General features: G+C 35.0%; 1 protein-coding gene across 1 annotated transcript in view; it reads left to right on the forward strand.

Moving 5' to 3' along the window:
• Positions 1-23,464, forward strand: part of LOC100024379 (atrial natriuretic peptide receptor 1-like) — a 133,094-nt gene that overhangs the window by 60,255 nt on the left and 49,375 nt on the right. The window contains exons 11-16 of the mRNA XM_056806310.1: positions 484-570; positions 5,412-5,555; positions 6,240-6,361; positions 7,714-7,855; positions 14,006-14,054; positions 18,137-18,241. Of these exons, the coding sequence (XP_056662288.1) occupies positions 484-570; positions 5,412-5,555; positions 6,240-6,361; positions 7,714-7,855; positions 14,006-14,054; positions 18,137-18,241 (649 nt within the window). The remainder of the gene's footprint in view (positions 1-483; positions 571-5,411; positions 5,556-6,239; positions 6,362-7,713; positions 7,856-14,005; positions 14,055-18,136; positions 18,242-23,464) is intronic.

Below are 23,464 nucleotides of genomic sequence, written 5' to 3' on the forward strand. Positions count from 1 at the left end.
GAATGAGGAATATGACCCATGGAAAATGTTTTGTTACTTATATTTCTTTCTTGGCTCTGTCTTTTTTTGCTCTATTCTTTCCCTACTGCTGCATCTTTAGTATAATCCCTGTCTTCTTTCTTTCCCTGGTGCTTTTCTTTCCTTTATTCCATACTTATAGAATACTGATAGACCTTAGGAAGAGTAAGGACTTAGTATTATTTGCTAGGTAATATTGATTTCTACTATAGGTACAAAGCTATGGCAAATTACAGTGAATGAAACATTTCCACTACATCCGTTAACAAATATCTTCCCTTTCAGATCTCTCTAGACAATGGAAGGACATCTTCCATAAAATACTCAAAACATTTTGAGGGATAAAATTGTTAGGATTTTACCTCTACAATAGTTTACATTAGCTTGGTTCTTCTGATAAAAGGGAGAAAAATATTGTTCCCATATAATTAGGATCTAAATATCTTTCCCCCTCTCTCATTGCAGTGATGGAAAGATTGTAGCCATCAAGAAAATAACAAAGAAGACATTTACACTGTCCAAGATAATACGTAAAGAAGTGAAACAAGTCAGGTAAATAGAAGAGATTGAAAAATAGAATTGTGTGATTTTGAACTGGATGACCCTCAGAAATCAATCCATTCACTTTTTATAGATAAGGAAGTTGAGTTAACCTCTCTAGATTGAGTGACTTGTTCAAGCTATTCAGTAAATATTCAATCTAAACATGAAATTTATATATAGAGAGAGAAAAAGAGAAGAGGGATGGAGAGAGAGAGAGGAAGAATAGAGAGAATGGGTGAGAGTGAGGGAGAAGAGAGAAGTAGAGGAAGATGGGAAGAGAAAATAGGAAGGAAAAGAGAAAAGCAGAAAAGAAAGGAGAGATTGAAAGGAAAGGGGGGAGGGGAGAGGGGGAGAAAAAATGGATAGTTATTTAGAAATTATTTCAAAATCATCTCACAAAAGGCTAAATTAAAAGGAAAGATAAGATGGTACTACAACCAATGATAGCAATTCATGTCTATCCTTTTTAAATTATACACCATTATTGATTTTGTCTGAAAAATAAGAAAAAGTAAAGATATTGGTTCTGAGGAATTTATCTTATAAAAAAGGTGAGGAATCCAAAAGAGCCTGGCCAGCAAATATTTGATTTCTTTGTCAGTACTACCAAAGGTAAACTGATTAAGGTATACAGTCTTTTCCAAAACGTTATGGATGACAGAAGATTAAAAGTAGCAACATCTCACAAAACAATCAAAAGCAATGGAAGGGGCAAAAGTCTACAGTTATTTTAGCATGAGAGCCAACTCAGTTAGATTTCCTTAAGAGTGTTTCTAGATGCATCTGGAAGAACAAAAAAATTGATATGAAACTGATGGCATTTCTATGGTGACCTGTTCTTGTTATTGGTGATTTTGGGACATTTGCACTCCATGACATTTATTTCCAATATGAAGATATGGAAATAGTACTTAGATCAATAGCTACAGAAAAAATGTATGTTCATGACAACACAATTTTAAAAGTACTTAGAGATCAACTTTCAATACTTTTGCAAGAGAATATTAAAAAAAGAATGGAAAATCTATTACAAAAAGATGGAGAAAACAATAACTTGATTCACATGTATATTGCTTTAAAGTCTTTATAAGAATGTTAATGCAGATATGCTGGGTATCCTTGTTGAAAAATTGAGAAGAGAATACGCAGGATTTCATAGACAATTCTACAGCAGACTACATCTCCAGAGTCAGATAACTGGCTGTGTGCTCTATGCAATATGTACGTTATTCATGGTTACTTACTTAACTCAGAATGTAATATTTAAATTAAAACTTCTCTTCTAATAAGGTATCTATCAGGCACAAGCTAAAAACATACAAGTTTCTATGGTAGAACCATACAGAACTTTCTTTAACAATCCAAAGGATCAATTGACAGACAAGAGAAAACATTCTCACCAAAAGTAGCTACCATGATGTCCTATATACAATCTAAATGGAAGAGCAATTCAATATAAATGGTAGGCTTCTATAGATGCTTCTGTTTGTGGGCGAATGACATTGGTGAAAATTACATTAAGCCCCAGAATGGTAGAGTTACCACATAAGTACTTAGTACCATTTCTATGTAGAAGAAATCAATGATTTTATGTATATAGTTGGATTATCAGTCCATTGAGATAGACCATCAGTACAAATATTTTGGACCAGCAATGTAGCTAGACAATGAACTGTCTTCCAAATTCAAATGAGGATATGGGCATATAGAGTTACATAGAATTTCACAGTGCTTTGAGTAATTTTTGGTTGCTCTATCCTACCTGTTCACTTTCCAGGCCTCATTCAGTCCTGTCCAATGAATGGTTCAGATTCAGGATTGGAATAAAATGAGAAACTTAAAAATCATCTAACATTTAACAAAAAGTTAACTTAACAATATCATAGAAAAGATATTCAGCAAGGATCCAGGACTGGTTCAAGTAGTTGCAGCTCTCTTTGTCTCCATACTGAAAGGGTTGGATCAGAAATGTACCTTAACTTTAATACTAGTGGAATATCCATTAGAACTGAAAATCTCAACCCCTCATGGATTGGGCTTTTTATGAAGTAGGTGCCTAGGAAACAACACCAGTGGTTCAAGCCCTGTTCCCTTGACCCAATCAAATTTTAGAGAAAGTTTCCTTGCCTTTTTGGAGATACCTAGTCCTGTCTCCATGTCAGGGATCCTAATAGATTTTGTTCTTACCATCTTTTTAATACCAATATTCTACCAGATATGTCAGATGACAGGGACTTAGGGAGCATCATAATCTCAGAAGAATTACGATTATAGGTATGCTGCAGTATTTTAACTAGTGATGACTTGCATTAATGAAATGGCAAGAAAAACTGATGACCAAGAATATACATGACTGGAAAAGGAGGTGAACCACTGATGTAGTGAACCCAAGGAAGTGATGATAGACAACTTGACTGTACTGATATTCACTAAATATGAAAAGAAACAGAAGGCTTATTCAGCATGGGGTAATTGTTTTTGGAGGCTTTGTGGGAAGACATGGACAAGTCATAGAGGATCAGAGGGCTTGGGTGAAGAACTGTAGTCTGCATTTCTCACTGGGAGGAAATACCCTGATGAGATTTCTTTTTAATCAAAGTAATTACATTTAAGTTTTTTTTAACCATTGCTTTCTGTCTTAGTAACAATTCTAAGATAGGAGAGCAAGGGCTAGACAAAGGGAGTTAAATGACTTGCCCAGGATCACAGAGCTAGGAAGTGTCTGAGAGGAGATTTGAACCATGTCCTCTCAACTCCATGCCTGGTACTCCATCCACAGTGCTACCTAACTTCTCCTACAGATAGGTAATTCAAGTATTATTATTCTCATTTTAAAAATTAGGAAACACGTTAAGAGAAGATAAATTCTCTGCTTATATTCACATAATTAGTAATTATGAGAATCAGGACTTAAATTCAGGTTTCCCAATCTCAATCTGTTGAATTTTCTAGTATATAATTTTGCTGAATAGTAGAGAGAGAATATTAGAATATAGAATATTGAAAATAGGAGTTGTTTTCATTTATTGTATTTGTATCTCCAGAACCTAGCACAATGTCTGGTACATAATCTATGGTTAATAAATGGTTTTTTGATTCACTGATTGTTTCCAGGAATGTTAGAACTTGGGAAGGCAATGTTACTGAATTAGACCTTGGAAAACGTAGCATTTTAAAATCGGAACCAAAGATTTCTTGGTTTGTATTTGAGAGTGGGAAGAAGATCATGACATTTTGACAACAAAATTGCCAAATTGTCACAAAAAAACAAGTTTGTTCTGCTGACAGTGGAGAATTTTAGTGATCAGCAATGCTAAATTATCAGCCAGCATCCTGCTAATGATGTTTGGAAAAGAGGGCTCCAGACTCTGTCCAAGGGATGTCAATCTCAATGAAAGCCAACACATCAGAGACAGATGTGGGGAGAAGCAAACTGGCACCCAATAAGCCTGTGAAAAAACTGCCATTTTTTCAGAACCAGTTGGACAAACAGGGTACAGAACCATTACTAATATTTGGGAGGCACATTTTCCTCAGAGATGAGAATTTCCTTTTCTTGTGCTTCCCTGCTATTACTTTTTGCAGCGTAGCTTTCACCCTCAATAACAAATGAAATATCTCAGGTATTGCCGACTCCTTACATAGTCTTAAGGAGTAAGAGGAAATGTATTTCTTATCTTGCTATTTTATAGCTTGCTTATTTTCAGCTTCTGAATACTACATTTTGGATTTAGTATTAGAATTTCCTTATGAAACTTGGTAATAACAGCTGTAATGATAAAACCTTAATCAAAATTAATGTTTATTTTTTTCAAAGTTGTTCTCTTGTCTACATTAAGCTTACATCACAGCATTTGGTTGTGCAAACACTTTTTGACATATATTCTAACATTCATAGCTGTCTTAAAACCACATTCTTTCCTTTAAATTCAATTTAATTCAATTTGGCAAGCATTTAATGCTTCCTATGGCCCACTTTTCTAAGTACTAAGAATAAATAGAAAAAAACAATTAAATAGTTCCTGTCTTCATGGAGCTTACCTTTTACTGAGTGGAGAACGCATGTGCATAGAAAAATACATATGACATATAAACAAAGAAAATATGATTCCCAGCAGGGCTGGATGTTATCTTCAATTGGGGATTGGTAAAGGTCTCATACCAGAAGTGACACCAGAGTCTTGGGAAGCAGCTTGAGATAAAGAAAGATTTCTTAAATGCCTACTATGTGTCAAGTACTGTACTAAGTGCTGGGGATACAATTAAAAAAAAAAGACAGATCTTGCCCAGAAGAAGCTACAATCTTAAAAGGAAAGACAATATACAAAAGGAACTTGGAAATGAATGGAGATACCTGGAAGTAGCTGGGTATTTTGTTCCATCAAGTTCCAACTAAGCAGAGTTTTGGATGGAATGAAACACTTTCTTCCCTGAATTAAACAATAAATTAAATGCTTAACAATGCTGCTTTTTTAAAAAAAATCTTTACCTCCCATTTCAGAATTAATACTATGTATTGGTTCTAAGGCAGAAGAGTGGTAAAGGTTAGGCAATGAAAGTTAGATGACTTGCCCCGGGTCACACAGTTGGGAAATGTCTGAGGCCATATTTGAACTCTATCTTTAGTCCAGGCTCTCAATTCATTGAGTCACCCAGCTGCTTCTTGACAATGTTTCTTGATTGAACATGTGGAAGTAAAGAGGGAGAGCATGCCAGACATGATAGGCAACCTGTGCAAAGCATAAAGGTGGGAGATGGAATGTTTATTGTCAGGAAAAAGTGGGGGGGGGAAAGGAAATTAGGAAATGTGCCTTAGACAGACCCAATCACACTCATATTGATTTTTGTAGAGAACTGGATCATCCAAATATTTGCAAATTCATTGGAGGCTGCATTGAAGTGCCTAACATTGCCATCGTAACTGAGTATTGTCCGAAGGGAAGTTTGAATGATGTTCTGCTCAGTGAGGACATTCCTCTCAACTGGGGCTTCAGGTACAAGATAAATGTTTGAATGACTGGTGATGTGACAATTAGGTTGGCCACTGAGTTTGATATCCTGTGACTATGTCTCATTATTGTTAATATCCATAATTAATTGCTTATTATCTGCTGCTGTCCCCAAGGAGTTATGCTGGAAGCAGCTGTGAGCCAGGTTGCTAGGCAACATTTTGCTTTTTTTTCCCCCAACATTTTCCTTTTTTTTCCCCACACCTCTTCACTTTCGGAGTGGGTGAAGGCAGGCCTATTCACCGCACATGGGAGATTAAATTAAGTAAGATTTGGCAAAATGTTCACACAGATTTTTATTCCTCTTTGACTCTTCTTCCATTTGTCCAAGTTATTGATTTGGCCATTTCCTTGTTGGGACTTCACAGAAACAATAACAATTATTGTTCAAATATCGGGGCACATAGAAATTGGATGTGGGGTGGTGGTGGTGGTGGTCTGGAAGGGATCATGTGATTGCTTTTTGGAGATGCCATAGATGGAATACATGTTCAGGAACCAAGTTTAAACAGTTGATCTTTTAATGCTAAGATTCTATAATTCTGATCTTTGTTTCTATTGTATAATTTTGCTGGGCATTTATCCTGGAATGTGCTAAAAATACTTCCTTTCTGAGAAAGGTCTTTTGTTTTATGCCATGATTACTTCAGCTTCTTATTTGTGTATCAGATTTTCCTTTGCTACAGACATTGCCCAGGGAATGGCTTATCTCCATCAGCACAAGATATTCCATGGATATCTGAAATCTACCAACTGTATGATAGATGACCGATGGGTGTGCAAAATTTCAGGTAGAAGGACCCAAAGACTTCCTGGCATTTTTTCCCCCTGCCTGCCGATTGGGTATTTTTCTTCCTTACCCTCTATTTGTTTAATCCCTATAGTACTTCAACTCATAATAATTTCCTGCCAGACAAGAAGCTTTATAAGGGCAAGGAATGCTTTCCATCTGAAACTTGTACTAACCTAGTACATAGTGCAGAGATGTACAAAAAAAATTCTTCTTGTTGTTGAATGTAGGGAAGTAGCATAAGGCACAATTTCCATTTCATAAGTAATTAAGTCAAAGAAGAGATAGGTAAAGAGATTTACATGGTGATTACTGGAAGCTGAGAATCAATGTGACTTATGAGGTGGAAGGAAAATTAGAAGTAAGTATCCTAAGGAGATTGGGACACTGTTGAGGTTAAGGAGCAGAGAGAAAGAGAAAGAACATGAGTGCTAATTGTTCACTCTGTGCACTTCTTGGAGTTGAGGGCAGTTGAAGAGAGTAATTGGATTGCTTCAGGGCAGGGCTGATATGTGAGGAGTTTGATGTATATAAAGAGAAGACATTATTTGTTGACATATACTACTTGACACAAATAGATCATCTAGAGTATGTTTGCTAGGTAGAGACTTGGAAAATGCTGAAAGGCACTAGGTGATGAGCTACACTGGTCCTGAACCTTCATAATTCAGACCTCCTGTTAGTAATCTAATACCTAATTGGGAGGAATATTTAATGCAGATTAAATCTTAAAAAAGAGTAGAAAATCTACTCTTAGATAATCAAAAGAAAATCTGAGTAATTGCATCTTTTAGTCAGATACTCCACTGCTTTAATAATAGTAATGGGCTATTTGCTGAGAAGATTCTGAATTGCACAGGTAGGAGGAATTTCTTCACCTGGGATTTCCCTATGACAAAGAAAATGAGTACATGTCCTATCTCTAACCTTTTCCTTAAATTTTGTTTGAACATTACCTTAATTCCTAAATGTCTCTCTTTCCAATATACCTAGCAAGCTTTCTCTTGTAAAATAACAAAAAATTGGTTTAACAATACTAACAAGCATATCAGCTGAGTCTGACAATATATTCAGTGTTTCACATCCCTACACCCCCACTTCTACAAAGGGAGGGAGGAATGGAGCACTTCTTTTGCATCTTTCTTTCCTTTATTCCACACTACGTCTTGTTCCAAGGATTAAATTTAATTGTACATGGAACCAGTTTTCTTAGACTCTGCTTTGAGTGAATTCATTATATGTTACATTGACACTTCATTATCAGCTAGGTGATATTAATGTGATGATATTCAATGATACAATTTCACGAATCCTAATTAAATGCTTTTTTTTTCATTATTTCCTTAATGGTAGACTTTGGATTAAAGTCATACAGAAAGGAAGATTTGCCTGAAGGTTTCAGTTCATATCAACAGCGCCTGAGGCAGATATATCTGGCTCCAGAAGCTCATTTAGTGCCAGATTGGGAACCATCTGCATTGGGAGATGTATACAGGTGATCCATGGCCTTATCTGATGAATTATGCATTAATGATCATGTATAAGTAGGTGTTTCTTTGATCCATTCTGTAATCTGCCATTTTAAGACCCCAAGGAAGTCTACACATAAAGAATTCAGTGTGATTACTTTGACAGACAGTGGTTTGCAGTTGTTGTTTTTACCTCATAAGTATAATAAAGAGCCCTGTACATGTGTTAGCTCATTTGATCCTTTCAAGAACTCTGTGAAGCAGGTGCCATTATTAGCCAATGTTACAGATCAAGAAACTGAATTTGAGAGGTTAAGGGACTTGCCCATGGACATTGAGGAAGTAAGTGTCTGAGTCAGGAAGTCTTCCAGAATTTAAGCCCAGTATTATCTAATATGCCAATTCTGCTTCAAGAGAAGCCTCAGATTTTGTACAAAAATGGAAGATCAAAAGCATTGGTTTGATAAATACAATGTTAGGTACATTATTATAATGCAAGATTCATTTCATGTCATTGTTTGTTGCTCTAGAGAAAATAAAATAAACAAAATGAAACCGACACTGCTGAAAAGGATGAAAGGGGAGTTTTCAAGCAGGTAGGGGATAAAAACCAAAAAAGAAGCATGTTGGTCAATGAAATCTTTTCCTTATTGTAAGAAGGCAATCACAGGCTTTGATATAAACTCTTTGATGATGTTATAGCATGTTTGTACACAAGTGGAAAAAAAAAACGGAGCTCTGCTAGGTTGGAGGAACACTTAAAAACTGGTTCATAGAAAACTCGATGTTACAGAAATAAAAGTACTTCCCTGGAGTAAATGGATTTATAGGGTGTCACAACAATGAAGGTCATTAACTCTTTGCCTCTGATAATCTGTAAACATGATAGATAGCGAAGGGATGCTGACACTACTCTGAAGCCTTTATTCTACAAAACAGATAGAGTAGTCCAAAGTGGGTAAAGTGGATGAAGTAGTCAGAAACCAGGTAGAGAAAGAAGACCTACCCTATTTTTGAACACCTAAAACAGTGAGGATCATTTAGTTTTCTTCTCAAAGAAAAAAGAATTATGCAATAATTAACTAGCCTTGAAATTTATAGTAGGAGGTGATAAATTATACTTTGGTATGTGTAACTCTTTAAAACCTTCTCTAAATTCTATATAATACTGGTTGTAAGTTGTTATACATTAATTATATCTATATTTTAATACGTAGTTATCTTTTCTTTTAAAAATGTGTAATGATCTCTCACTAATAGAGGGTATTGTGAGTATCATCCAAATTGCCCATTCCTACTTATTAAGAGCTCCAAGGTTATTAATCACTTAATTGTTGCCATGTGTGTATGTGTAGCTCTGAAACTCTGTGCCAAGGAGTATGTCTATCACAATTAAACCTCTTAGCACCAGCTCCTACCTACATTTTTTTTAAACCCTTATCTTCCACCTTAAAATCAATACTATGAATTGGTTCCAAGGCACAAGAGTGGTAAGGGTTAGGCAATGGAGGTTAAGTGACTTGCCCAGGGTCACATAGCTAGGAAATATCTGAGGCCAGATTGGAACCCAGGACCTGCCATCTCTAGGGCTGGCTTTCATTCCATTGAGACGCCTGGCTGCATACCCCTGAGAGATTTTTATACTAGACTTTGACAAGGTTCCCTCTCTGCCTAGCCAGAAGCCATGTATTTTCATCTGAGGTGGTCATTTGGCAAGTCTCTGTCCATCAGTACTGTCCTCCAGAAAACAGTTGCTGATTGAATTTCTAGTGTGAGAAATATGATAAGCAGTCCTACTTGAGTCACAGGAACAGGCTGATGGCTAGGGTTTCCAGTGTACTTTCTTAATGGTTCTAGTTGGGGGGTTGCTAAATTGTTTATAACATAATTTTATTGGCAGCTTGCTATATAAATTACTGATAAAGTTGTTTGTGAAATCTTTACATCGGTGGTCAGAATTATCAGAGGGTCCACAAATGTTTATCAGTTGTTTAAGAATATATGCACCACATCATAGAAGTACTTATCTTAGTATTGAAAAGGAATTTATAGGAAAAAAAAAACAACTTACCAAAACAACTCAGTCACAGAATGGTGGATTAAAACAATATGGAGTTATTTATTCAAAATTGACAAACATATTTCCAATGTCTTATTAAGGCAATATAACTTATTTTTACTACTATTGAGCCTTGCCCATTTGTTACTGTTATATTGTGATATAAGTGCTACACATATAATTGGTCTGACAGTACTTATTAAGTATCTCCCATTTTCAAAGCTACATTTCCGCTTTCTCTTGTTTACCTGTGTCTAAAGTAATTCATCTAAAGCCAGATTTACTGGATGGCAGCTACCCAGATTTCATACATAATATTTAGGGGGAAAAATCAACAACTATAAGGCTGGACTTCCAAACTTAAATCTATAACATAATAGTGATTGTCACACACTTCATGCTCTTAAAGTGGAATGTGGTTGGGGGTGGGGTGGGGACAGGCAGCTAGGTGGCTCAGTATCTAGAGAGCCAGGCCTAGAGACAAGAGGTCCTAGATTTCAATTTGGACTCAGACACTTCCTAACTGTGACCCTGGCAAGTTATTTAATCCCTATTGCTTAGCTCTCATCACTCTTCTGCCTTGGAACCAATACACAGTATTGATTATAAGACAGAAAGGAAAGGTTTTAAAAAAGTAGAATATCCTCCTTTCAGAAAATTTGCCCTGGCAATTTAGATATGCTGCAACAAGGGCATAACAGAATGCCTTAGTTATATGTCAATTTTTTCTACCTACTCTTGCATCTCGAGGGAGATATTCCATTGGTATCTAAGAAGAAAATATTGTGGTTTAGACTATAAGGTATGTGTGTGTCCCTTAATTATAAGAGAATGGTTTGCTTCCTAAACCTCTCCAAATTTCTACCCATATATTTTCTATGTCATTTATATTTCTACAAACCTCTTTTCTTTCTCCATGTTTAAATACTTTACTATGGTTTGAAAAAAATATTCTATTTAGAGCAAACTTCTATTTGGACATCAAATTTTCTGTTTAAGTCTGGTCTTTTATTCAGGAATATTTAGAAATCTTATATTTTATTAAATCTTCTATTTTATTATTTCAGGGGGCATAAATAAAAATGTATGTAAACCCAGTTTTCTTGCCTTCCAGAACATCATATTCCAAGCCTTGTGGTCCTTTAGTGTGGAAGCTGCCAGATCCTGTGGGGTTCTATGATATTTGAATTATTTCTTTCTGACTGTTTGCAGGATTTTCTCCTTGGCCTGGGAGCTCTTGAACTTGGCTATAACATTCCTGAGAATTGTCATTTGGGGATTTATTGCAAGAGGTGATCTGTGAATTCTTCCAATTTCTATTTTGCCCTCTTGTTCAAGAATATCAGGGCAGTTTTCTTGGTTAATTTCTTGTAATATGATGTCTAGGTTTTTTTTTGTCATAATTTTCCAGTTGTCCAGTAATTCTAGAGCAAACTTCTAAAACAAACTCTAAGATGAAAAAATTTTTGCTATAAAAATTTATGTCTTACCCAGAAGGGTATAGTCTGCCCTAGTCTTATAGAGAGTTGGCTAACCAAATAAGTTTAGATATTCTATAAATACAATTACTCCTGGGAGGTGCTTTTATTTCTATAACACTGAGTTTTCTCTTAACTTGGTTTTTAAATGTTCATCCAACCTATCAGAACTACTATTTTTTTCTTGTGCACAAACATGCCACAACATCCTCAAAGAGTTTACATCAAAGCTTGCAGTAACCTTCTTCCAAAATGTCCAGTTCTTCCCCTACTCTGTAGGTGTGTGTGAGTGAGTGTGTGTGTGTGTGTGTGTGTGTGTGTGTGTGTGTGACTTAATATGGTATTTGTCTTTAGTCCTGACATTGATCTTAGTATGTATACAAATTCAAATAGAAGAAAGTCTCTGGCTGATAGCACCTAGAAAGGAGGGAAATTAGAGAGTTTTCACCTATTAAAACAAGTGAGAAATATCCACATCAAGAACTGAGACAGTTCGCATCTTTCTAAATGTAGGAAGAAAATAAGAAGTTTTTCTACCACAAGGCATTGAAGAGAAATATAGAAATGTCATGTCTTTCTTTCCATAAATGGTGTTTTACTTATGGAAAGAGGCAACAAAATTTTAGCTAGAGAAAAACTGGAGGGATTTTGACTGAATAAGCCTAAAGTCCAAGGGAGAACTTGTAGTAGGGGAGGTAAATAAAAGGAGCAGGGCTTTCTCTGAAACACAGTAGTGGGATAAAGAGGGGAAGGGCTAAAAATGGTACAGTTAAGTAATAATGAAGAAAGATACAATAGAATACAATATTTTCAATATTTTCAGAGAGGCAGTTATTCAGAGATCCATTATTCAGAAAGAAGAATGGGTTTACAGTCAGCAAACTTAGGTCAGATCCTGGTGCTTACATTTGTTACCTACATGACTTTTTGCAAGTTACTTAACCTTTTTGGGTCCCACATTCTTTATTTGTAAAATGAGAGGTTTGGACCAAATGGCTTTTAAGGTTCGGTCAGCTGAAAATTTATGATTGTGTGTATCAAAAATTTAATGGTTAAACTGTATTCATTAGAGTATAAGAAATGATCTCTACTTTCAAGATCTTACCTTTTCTTTTCACAGAGACAAGACTAACTTACATAGCCTTCAGGATGCAATTAGAGAAAAAGGAAATATTTTAAGACTAAGCTATATAAGTATATATATATATATATATATATATATTTATATATAAGTATAGCTTAGTCTTAAAATATTGTCTAGACTCTAGACAATAGAAGGGGCTTTTGAAGATCATGAAGGGGAAATTGGCCCATTGTGGACCTTTTTGTCAGGGAAGGCTTTACAGAGAAAGTAGCAGTTGAGAAGAGCATGGACTACCAGGTATAGATTTGATACACAGGAGTAAGAAAGGGCTTTCTAAATAAAAGAACTAGCAAAAATAAAGTTGTGAATTTGAGAGGCATCTAGGGATTGGCTAGACTAGAATGAAAAGTCTGTATAAGAAGTATAGACTAAAAGATAAAGTTCACATTTTATGTATATGCTCATATATACATATATCTATATATCATAATAGAGAGAACTAGCCTTAGAATCATGGAACCCTGGTTCTAAGTCCCACCCTTCACCTTTCAGAGTTTTAGATAGCTCTATAGATTCAAATCTGGATTCTGACATTGATCTGATAGATGACTATGGGCAAGGCACTTGACCTCTCTAATTTCCCAAAATGGGATGATGATGATGATGATTACATTTACTTCAGGATTATTAAGAGGCTCAATTAAGATGGTATATTTAGGGGGCAGTTGGGTAGCTCAGTCAGGCCTAGGGACAGGAGGTCCTAGGTTCAAATCTGACCTCAGACACTTCCCAACTGTGTGACCCCGGGCAAGTCACTTGACCCCCATTGCCTAGCCCTTACCACTCTTCTGCCTTGGAACAAATACACAGTATTGATTCCAAGACGGAAGGTAAGGGTTTAAAAAAAAGATGGTATATTTCAAGTATTTTGAAAACTTTAAAGCAGGTATATAAATATAAGTTATTATTTCTTCTTAGCTTAGAAGACAACCTACATATCATTCTAATTGTCTTTGTATAAAAATATTGACCTATTACCCTAGGCCCTGTTAAAAAGTAAAAGTGACATATATGTGTCAAGTTTATTATCTCAAATAGTCTTTAAAACACTATTATAAACAAAGAATGGTGGATTAGATTATCATTAAGTTCCTCTCCAATACTAAAGACCTATGGATGCAAGATTCCTACTTTAATGAACAAATTATTTTATTACACATTGAAACTATGATTACTTTGCTGAAATGTTTGTTCATTGATCTGAGAAATCATTCCAAGTTTGTCTTTATCAGTGTCATATACATATATATATATATATATAAAATGGGAGGGAAAATTTTGATTCCATTTTATAAAGGAATGGCCCCATAGAATGTTTTTTTCCTTAATCTGGAAAATTTTATTTTTGGAAGATACTAGAATCTATCTGAAAAATGTTTTCCTTGAAAATTCTTTATTTGGATGAAAAAGAAATAACCTGTATGAATTCCTTACAGTATATTTATGTGCAAGATGAGAATTTTCACATTAAAATGACCTATGCACTGTTTTACAGCTATGCCATCATTTTATTGGAGATTGCTACAAGAAGTGACCCAGTACAGGTAAGTCTCTGAGACTTTTCACATTTTAAAAAAATAACCATTAAAATCCATTCCTTAAAATTTTCAAGCAAATGAGACTGTGACAAAGTATAGAGCATAATGTAATCCTTTCCAATTTCAATGCAATGTCCTATCCAGGGAATAGTGCTGTCTCTGATTTACTCATGAAAGTTTAAAAGAGCATATATTTTTAAATGGCAAATGCTTTTGGTTTGAAGAGAGAAAGAGATGTAGAAAAATTAAATCCTACCCCGTAAGTTTTGGGTTTTTTTGAATGTTAAGGATTATCTTCCCTTTTTTCTTCCCTTCTTCTCAACCCCTCCTACTTCAAAGAGTCAAGAGAATTCTAAGACAGTGGTCCTAAAAATACTTACGCTTCATTTGAAACACTCATCCTCTGAGATTTAATAATCTTGCCTGCATTTCAATGTGTGATGATATTAAAAAACCAAACTTGAACTTAATTCTATAGTACATAGACTCTAAAAAGTACATATATATATATATGTAATTTTCACCCAAGGTTTTTTGTTGTCTTCTGGGGAAATTTCTATCAATTTTTGTAAACCCCTCTGGTTTAGTTGCATGCTGTTATGGGTGTATTTTAATACATAAGCAACTTTGAATTATCTTAAGAAATTGACTGAAATATATATCTACATATATCAATATACTCTTTGACCCAGAGATTCTATTGCTAGCCATATACTTGAAGGACATCAGTGATTTAAAAAAAGAATCCATAATCCATTAATAAATACTTATTGCAACAAAATATTTAGAGCAACACTTTTTGAAGTAGCAAAAAATAAGGAACAATGTTAGAGAGATCAGTCAACTGGGCAAATTGCAAAAGTGTGGTATGTTAATAAAATGAAATATTATTGAATGATAACAAAATGGATACGATGACTTTAGAAAAGCATGGGAAGACTTATATAAACTGACACAAAGTAGACTAAACAGAACCAGGGAAATAATCTATATATAATGACTACAACAAGGTGTGCAGTGAAAAGAAGAATGGCTTTTCAATCATAGGAGGAAGGTTTAAATCTTAAAAGTATAATAATAGATAATAAATATTAATATTATATATTATATATAATTTATAATAATACAATAAAATAATAATTGCTGGCTGTTATTATAGCCATTTATATAGTCCAAAATTTACAAAATACTTTATACATATTAGCTCATTTGATCCTCATAAGAAGCCTGTGAAAGTAGGTGTTGTTATTATCATCATCTCTATTTTACAGAAGAGGAAATTTAGGTGAATAGATGTAATTTGCTCAGAGTCATATAGCAACTAAATGTCTGAGGCAGAATTCAAATTCAAGTCTTCCTGATTCCAAGTCCTATTCTCCACTCACTCCACCAAACCTCCTTGGGTCCCAGTTTTCTTCTCAGTGAAACAAATGTGTCATATTAGATAACCATTAGGATTGCTTCCATTTCTAAATCTATGATACTATCCATATACAAACCACATATTGTGACAAAAATAAAATCCTAATAGCTTACATTTATATAGCTCTTTCAAACAAAATACTCTTTAAATATTTCCTCATATTCTTTAAAATGGAATAAATAAGAGCAAAAATTATGATATACATTTTACAGATGAATAGACTGAGACTCAAAGGGATTAAGTGATTTCTTCAAGGTCATACAATAAATAAATGAGTAGTGGAATTGGGACAAGAATTAAAGCTTTCTGATTCTCAGTTCTGAGAACTTTCCATTACCTTTCAAGATTATGTCTATAAGGGAAAAGTAAACGGGGAGGACAGAAGAAAGAAAAGTTTTTTTTGCATTTCTTTCATTTGATTACTTGGAAAAAAGTACTTGAATACCAGCACCAGAAATCAAAAATCTCATTTAACACAGGCATTTCTTAGAACATTGTAACAAAGATAACTTAGCAGCTGGCAAAAGAAGACCAGACCAATCAGATATGCTATAGATTTATTTCAGCACTGCAAGGTTAAAGCAATAAAAAAAGGTAAGAGGGAAAAAGAAGGAATAGAAGAACACAATCAGAAAATATGCTTAGTACCTGAGGCAGGAACAATTCCCATAGGGTGACAGTGATGAAGGGTTTGTGTTATGCAAACTATTTATACTACTGAAACTTGCTCAATTTAATTATCTTCATTTTTATCCACTTGCTTGATCTCTAAGAAACATATTTTGCAGCAAATGAATTAATTACAATCCACCTTGCAATTTATGTATGCGTCTCCATGTACTGAGTCAAAACTATTGTTCTCCAGGACTGATTGAAATGATTAATCTCAGATAGTTGATATATTCAGATTTAGAGATAAGCATGGATTCAGAAGTCATTTTTATACTGAACAGTGAGTGAGGCAACTCTGAAACAGTCTAGAGTGATGAACCTCTTCTGGGTCTTGGTTTCTTGCTGTATAAAATGAGATGGCTAAACTGTCTGGGAATCAACCTGATTTTGATGAACTGGGATTAATACACACACACACACACACACACACACGCACACACACATACATATATATATATACACTTATGTATATATATTTCAATGTACAATTTCCTTTTTAGTTCTTTGCTTTTTATTTTATGCTTTTAAAGACATTGCTTTCAGAAAGAGTCCATATAGGTTTCACAAGACTGCCAAAGCGCTCTGTGACACAAGAAAGGCTAAGAGCCCCTGGTGTAGGTGATCTCTAAGGTTCTTTTTTACCCTGACATTCTTTGATTCTATGAGATGGTATTCCCACCCCAAACCAGAGTAATGGACATGGGGTGTGTGTAGGGGGAGAGAGGTAGGAGATAGAGGAGGTATGTATGTATATAGAATAGATAGTAGTAATGAAAACAACCTTATTTGAAAGAAAATATGTGTTAGGAAGTAGTGATGGATAAAATTGGACAGGTAAGGTGAGACTAGTCTATTGAAGATTCTTGTTGACAATCTGAGAAATGTAGGACTTGATCTGATTCCGTCAGATACTTGAATAAAGGGATTTTTTTTCATTCTTTGTATTTATATCCCCAGCACCTAGCACAGTGCCTGGCACTTAATAGGGGAGTAATAATGTTGATTGATTGATTCATAGGCCATATTGAGCCATTTCAGTGTGAGAAGGTAGGAAAAGATCTTTATCCATCCATCCATCCATCCATCTATCTATCTATCTATCTATCTATCTATCTATCTATCTATCTATCTATCTATCTATCTATCTGTCTACTTCTCTGTTGCCTGTCTGTCTGTCTTATATATAATTTCTTTAGTGGTAGTTATAGTAGTTAGTTCACAAATCTAGTAGTAATTCTCCCTGTGAAAAACCTACTTTCCCCAACTTGATGGATTTTTACAGCTAGGCAGAACCTTAGAGACCATCTAATCCAAGCGTTATTAACTTTTTGTGTGTGTGTCAAGGATTCCTTTCTTAGTCTGATGAAGTCTATGGATCTGTTCTCAGAATAATATTTTTTAATTCATAAAAATAAAATGCACAGAATTAGAAAGGAAAACCAATTATATTGAAACATAGTTATCACTTTTTTAAATTCATGTACTCCAGGCTATGATTTTGTGATCTAGTTTTACCTCCTCATTTTACCAAGGTGGAGAAAAAAGTGAGGCAAAGAGATGTGAAGATGCTCATTTAAGGATTCACTGCTAGCTAGGTGTCTGGTCTGGATTAGAAGCCAGGTCTGACTTCCTTTTTCAAGTATTTGAAAGAAATACATCAATAGAGCTCAGATTAGTTTTCTCTTTGTTTTTTTTCTCTTTTATTGTTTTAAACAATGTTTTATTTTTCTCCCAGTTATATGTAAAATCACATTTTAACATTCATTAAATTTTTTTTTAGTTCCAAATTCTTTCCCTCCCGCCCCTCCCCATTCACTGAGATGCTAAGCCATCTGATATAGATTTTACATGTGCATCAGATTAGCTTTCAAATGGCTTATGAATGTCTGGTTTTTACTCTGGTGATGTTAGTTGTATACTTATTGATTTCTTATAATGCTAAATTAATCCATTTTTCTCATTCCATATCTTTTTGTAACCTTTTTATTTTCAGAAAGAAGAGTCTCATTCAATGGAATCTGCCTTGTGTCTCCCTCTACAAGAATTAATTAGTGGCAAGTCAGAAAATTCTTGTCCTTGCCCCTCAGAGTATGTGGAGGTAAGAGACGTACAATCTGTCTTCTATAGCCTGGCCACTCAGATTAACTTTTCTTTCTTGAAAAAGGATGAATCCTATTCTTATGTGTAACAATTCTTGATGTTTCCATGAATTTTTAGAAAACACACTGTTACGGCTTTGCCTACAAATTTACATAACAAGTTCTTGGCATCTAAATCAAGTTTTTTTTTTTCCCATTGAGATCAAATATACAGTTCCCATTATGTTTTATGGTACATGTGAGAATGCTCCTGGCCTGTGAGGCACATGGCCTCACTTGCCTGCTGTTGGCAGGCAATGGAACTTCCTTTAATTCCATCCCTAGGGATTAACAGGATGGGACTTAGTTGGGATAAGTCAGAGAGATGGAAGCATGGCTTAAGGTGAGGCATCTGCTTGACATTGTGCCAGCTCCTTTAGAGAAGAACTTAGCCCACCTTCTTCAGGGAAAAATACTCAAAACTCTTCGGAGGGAAAATGAATATTTATTTCAAATAACTGATGGTGAGGTAGAGATTATATCTGAATTCTCCCCTGCAAAGGGACTTGTCTGAATTGTTCATAAAGGTCCCTGGTGGTGCAATGGATAGAGCTCTAAGCCTGGGGTCAAGAAGACGAGTTCAAATCAGGTCTCAGGCATTTACTAGCTGTCTGCTCCTAGACAAAGTCACTTAAAAATCTGTTTGCCTCACTTTCCTCATTTGTAAAATGGGGATAATAATATCTCCTACCTCCCAGGGTTTTTGTGAGGATAAAATGAGATGATTGTAAAGTACTTAGAACAGTGTAAATTGTATGAAGTGCTATATAAATGTTAGCCGTTATGATGATGATGATGATTACTACCACCAATATCAAAAGTATTCAAAAGAAGTACATTATCTAGACCAAGCACATTTAGTGTCTCTTTGCCCTTATACTAGCTATCCCCTGTATCTAGAATGTACTTCTTCCTCACTTAGAATTTTCAGTTTTCTATAAATTTCATCTTAAGCATTCTCTTTCTATATGAAATCTTTCCTGATTGCAGCCCCCCTTTTCAGAGTGCTTTCTCACAAAAAAAATTGTCTTTTATACATTATATATGTATCTATATTTATGTATACATTGTCTTCCCTGATAGATTGTAAGCTATTAGAGGTCAGAAGCTGTTTCATTTTTATCTTTGTATCATAGGCCTGGCACAGTATAAATTATTGATTGAAAGGGTGTGCCGGGGCAGCTGGGTGACTCAGTGAATAGAGAGCCAGATTTAAAGACAGGAGGCCTTGGGTTCAAAACTTGTCTCAGACACTTCCTAGTTGTGTGACCTGGGCAAGTGATTTAACCCCAAGTCTTCTTCCTTGGAACCTTGGATACTTAGTATTGATTCTAAGATGAAAGGTAAGGTTTTTTTTTTAAGAAAAGAAAAAAAGAGAGGATTTCCCCCATCCCTACTTTAAATCCATACTCTATTCTAACCAGACTATATTTGGAATGTTCTACCTAGTTTTGGAAACCGCATTTTAGAAGGGAGGGGAGGAAAGAAGCATTTATTAAACGCATGCTTTGTGCTAGGAACTATGCTAATATTTCATAAATATTCTCTCATTTGAGGGGACATTACTTGAGCTTGAACATGAGTAGAATGATGTGGAGGACCACAACAATGCTTATGACTATGTTGGTGAACCTATGGCATGTGTGCCAGAGGGAGTACCCTCTTTCCCCTCTCTGCACATGCCTGAGGACATTTCTCACATGACCCATTCTTCTGCCCAGCAACCTAGTGGGGATGCTTCCTCCCTCCCCTGTCTGGGGTAAAGTAGGGCTCACATGTGGTGTGAGGGTGCAGTTTGGGCACTGCCCTGTGAGAACTAGTTGAAATGCATGGTGATATTGACTTTGGAGAAGAGAAGACATTATAGCCATCTTTAAATACTTGTAAGGTCATCTGGAAGAGAGAAGGGACTTGTTTTGCTTGATTTTACAGGGTAAAAGGATGATCAAAAGGTTCAAATTAAAGGAAGTCAGAATTCATTTCTGTATACAGAATTATTTCCAAATATTGAGAGGTTTTTTAACATTTGGATTGTTAGGAGTGGTGAGTAATAAGTTTTCCCCATCCTAGGGATATTAAATCCAAGGCTAAATGACCATGTGTTATCAGTGTTGTAAAAAGATTTTCCTGATTGAGTGGGGATTTGAAAATGTGTTTGCTTTCCAATTCTTGCATTATGGTTCTATTGTTCATGGCAATATTGGCATTCAACATTTAATAAGCATTATTAAATGTTAAATGCACTAATATACTACTACCACTATATATTAAATGCCTACTATGTACATTAAAGGCAGTACAGCTTGAGCAAGAGCATTATGTAGTGGCAGGAGGGACAGAGGGCAGCTCAATGATGCAGTAGAATGCCAGTCCTAGAGTCATCTTCCTGCGTTCAAATGTGGCCTTAGATATTTACTAGCTGAGTGACCCTGAGCAAGTCACCTATTTGTTTCAGTTTTGTCAAATGAATTCGAAAAGTAAGTGGCAAACCATTTGCCAAGGTGTGGATGTCCTTGACTCCTCCCTACTTCCCCAAAGAAGGGCAGAATACTGGTATTAAGCTCTAGAGGAGAAGGTGGGGAATGGGATATAACAAGAAAAGTAAGGAATAGTCTTTGTTCTTAAGTCCACAGTCTAGTCAAAGATCCTGGTAGACAGATAATTATAATGCAAATTGGAATCGAAGTGTGCAGAGGAGTATAAAGTGCCATGCAATCAGAAAAGGATGAAATGAGAGTCCTAGTTATTTAAGCCTCCTTCATTAGGCTTGGTCATTAGAGAATAACTACATCAGGTTGCCCTTTAGGAATTTTGTTGTTATATTTCATCTTCTTGATTCAATTCTCAGGGTAATATTGCCAGTGGTAGGGACTCTATAGATTTGGGGTTTGTTTTAATTATGATGCTGACAATGGATTCCTAGACGTTCTGACAGTCTAAGACACCTATCATAAGGCATAATGATGTCTATTATGTAGCAGACAGACTGTAGAACCATTTAAGGGTCATGCTTAAATGATCAAAGATTCAGAATCTGGACACAAATGAGTCTTTTCAAAGTTTGCTGGAATGAAAATTTTTGGAAAGCTTATTATTATCCTCTGGTCAGGAGGAAATGCTAGTATTCCCACTGTGTTTTAGTGTTATAAAAACACATCCTCCATCAAGTCATCAATGATGCTAAGAGGTTATTCTGTGCATAGATTATAAAATGTCAACATCATGTGAGAGAGATAGGATATAATGGAAAATACCGCAACTTCAGGTGTCAACTTTTGTGGGATGGCCCTTGTTCTTCTATATTTGTGGAAATACTTTATACATTGGGGCTAAATAAATTTTCCTTAAGCATAGATCTAATCTTGTGACTCCCCTACTCAGTCAACTAGGAACTTTTTGTCTCTAGGATGAAATATAGACTCCTGTTTGGAGCCCCCAACCTATCTTTTTAGCCTTACTGATCACCAGTTCCCATGTTGCACTCCTCTATAATTCAGCCAAACTGCCTTTCTCTTTGTTCTTCATAGGATGCCCCATCTTTTGTCTTAATGTCTGTGCTTTATGTCTCATGTGCCTGAAATTCATTCCTTTCCTGTCTCTGCCTCATGGAATTCATTTCTTCTTTCTTTTTTTTTAAACCATTACCTTTTATTTTAGAATCATTATTAAATATCCAAGGTTCCAAGGCAGAAGATGGTAAGATTTAGGCAATGGGGGTTAAGTGACTTGCCCAGTTAGGAAGTATTTAAGGTCAAATTTGAACTAGGATCTCACATCTCTAGGCCTGGTTCTCTATCCACTCAGCCACCTAGCTGCCCCCATCTCTTCTTTTAAGATGTATTTTAAGCACCAAATTTCACAGTAAGCCTTTTTTGATTCCCCCCAACAACTAGTGGCCTCCCTCTTAAACTATCTTGCATTTAACTATTTCACATATATTCATATAATATTATTATAATATGCAATATTTATTTAGATGTACTTAATATATTTAAATGTAAACTATAATACATTTATGTACATATTAACATATTAATTATAATATATTTATATATTTAATATTTTAAAATGTAAACTATGATACATTTGTTTACATATAATTACAACATATTTAATATATTTAAATGTAAACTATAATAAATATTTATGTATTAACATATAAACAATAATATATTTATTTACATATATTTAATATATATTAAATATTTTTAAGTGTCCTTATCTCTTATATTCAGAATGTAAGTTCATTGCAAGCAGGGATTGTTTTATAGTTGGTACAGTTGAAAGATTGCTGGGCTTGAATAAAGAAAGATCTGAGTTCAAATTTAGCCTTAGTTTCAAATCCACTTAGTAGCTCTCTGACCTTGTGTAATTCACAATCTCTGTCTCAGTTTCCTCATCTGTAAAAAAGGGATAATAATAGCACTTAGGTCCCAGGGTTATTATGAGTATCAAATAATAATTATAAAGCCCTTAGTGAAGTGCCTAGCACTTAGTAAGCATTATATAATGTTAACTATTGCTTTTATTATTACTTCTATCTCCAGAACCTATCATAATACCTGGCACATAGTAGGTACTTTATCAATACTTATAAATTGATTTATTTTTTAGTTGGTTGATATGGCTTGGATAGTTCTAATTATTAGGATTATTTCCCTTATATAAACTTCCCTTAGTGAAGTTCCTCATCTGGAAATTTAGAATAATGAACTAGTTGGTCTTTAATGTTCATTTTTTATGATTAAATTCAACAATTCAATCTTTGAAAATTCAACAAGATTTGTACTAGATGTTGTGGGAGACATAACATTTAGCCAAGATATGCTTTTTTTTAAACCCTTACCTTCTGTCTTGGAATCAATACACAGTATTGGTTCCAAAGCAGAATAGTAGTAAGGGCTAGGCAATGGGGGTTAAATGACTTGCCCAGGGTCACACAGCTAGGAAGTGTCTGAGGCCAGATTTGAACCCTGGACCTCCAATCTCTAGGCCTGGCTCTCAATCCACTGAGCGACCTAGCTATCCCCAGAGATGTGCTTTTTAACCTCATATATTTTAGAGACTTTCCCCACCTGTGGTATTGATTTTTATTTATTTTAATTTCTAACAATATATTTTGTTTTGACATATTTTGGTTTTATAATTTGTTCATTTCTCAACAAATCCCTTCCTCCTCCACA

The sequence above is a fragment of the Monodelphis domestica genome, chromosome 7, assembly GCF_027887165.1.
Source record: "Monodelphis domestica isolate mMonDom1 chromosome 7, mMonDom1.pri, whole genome shotgun sequence".
In the NCBI taxonomy this organism is placed as follows: Eukaryota; Metazoa; Chordata; class Mammalia; order Didelphimorphia; family Didelphidae; genus Monodelphis; species Monodelphis domestica.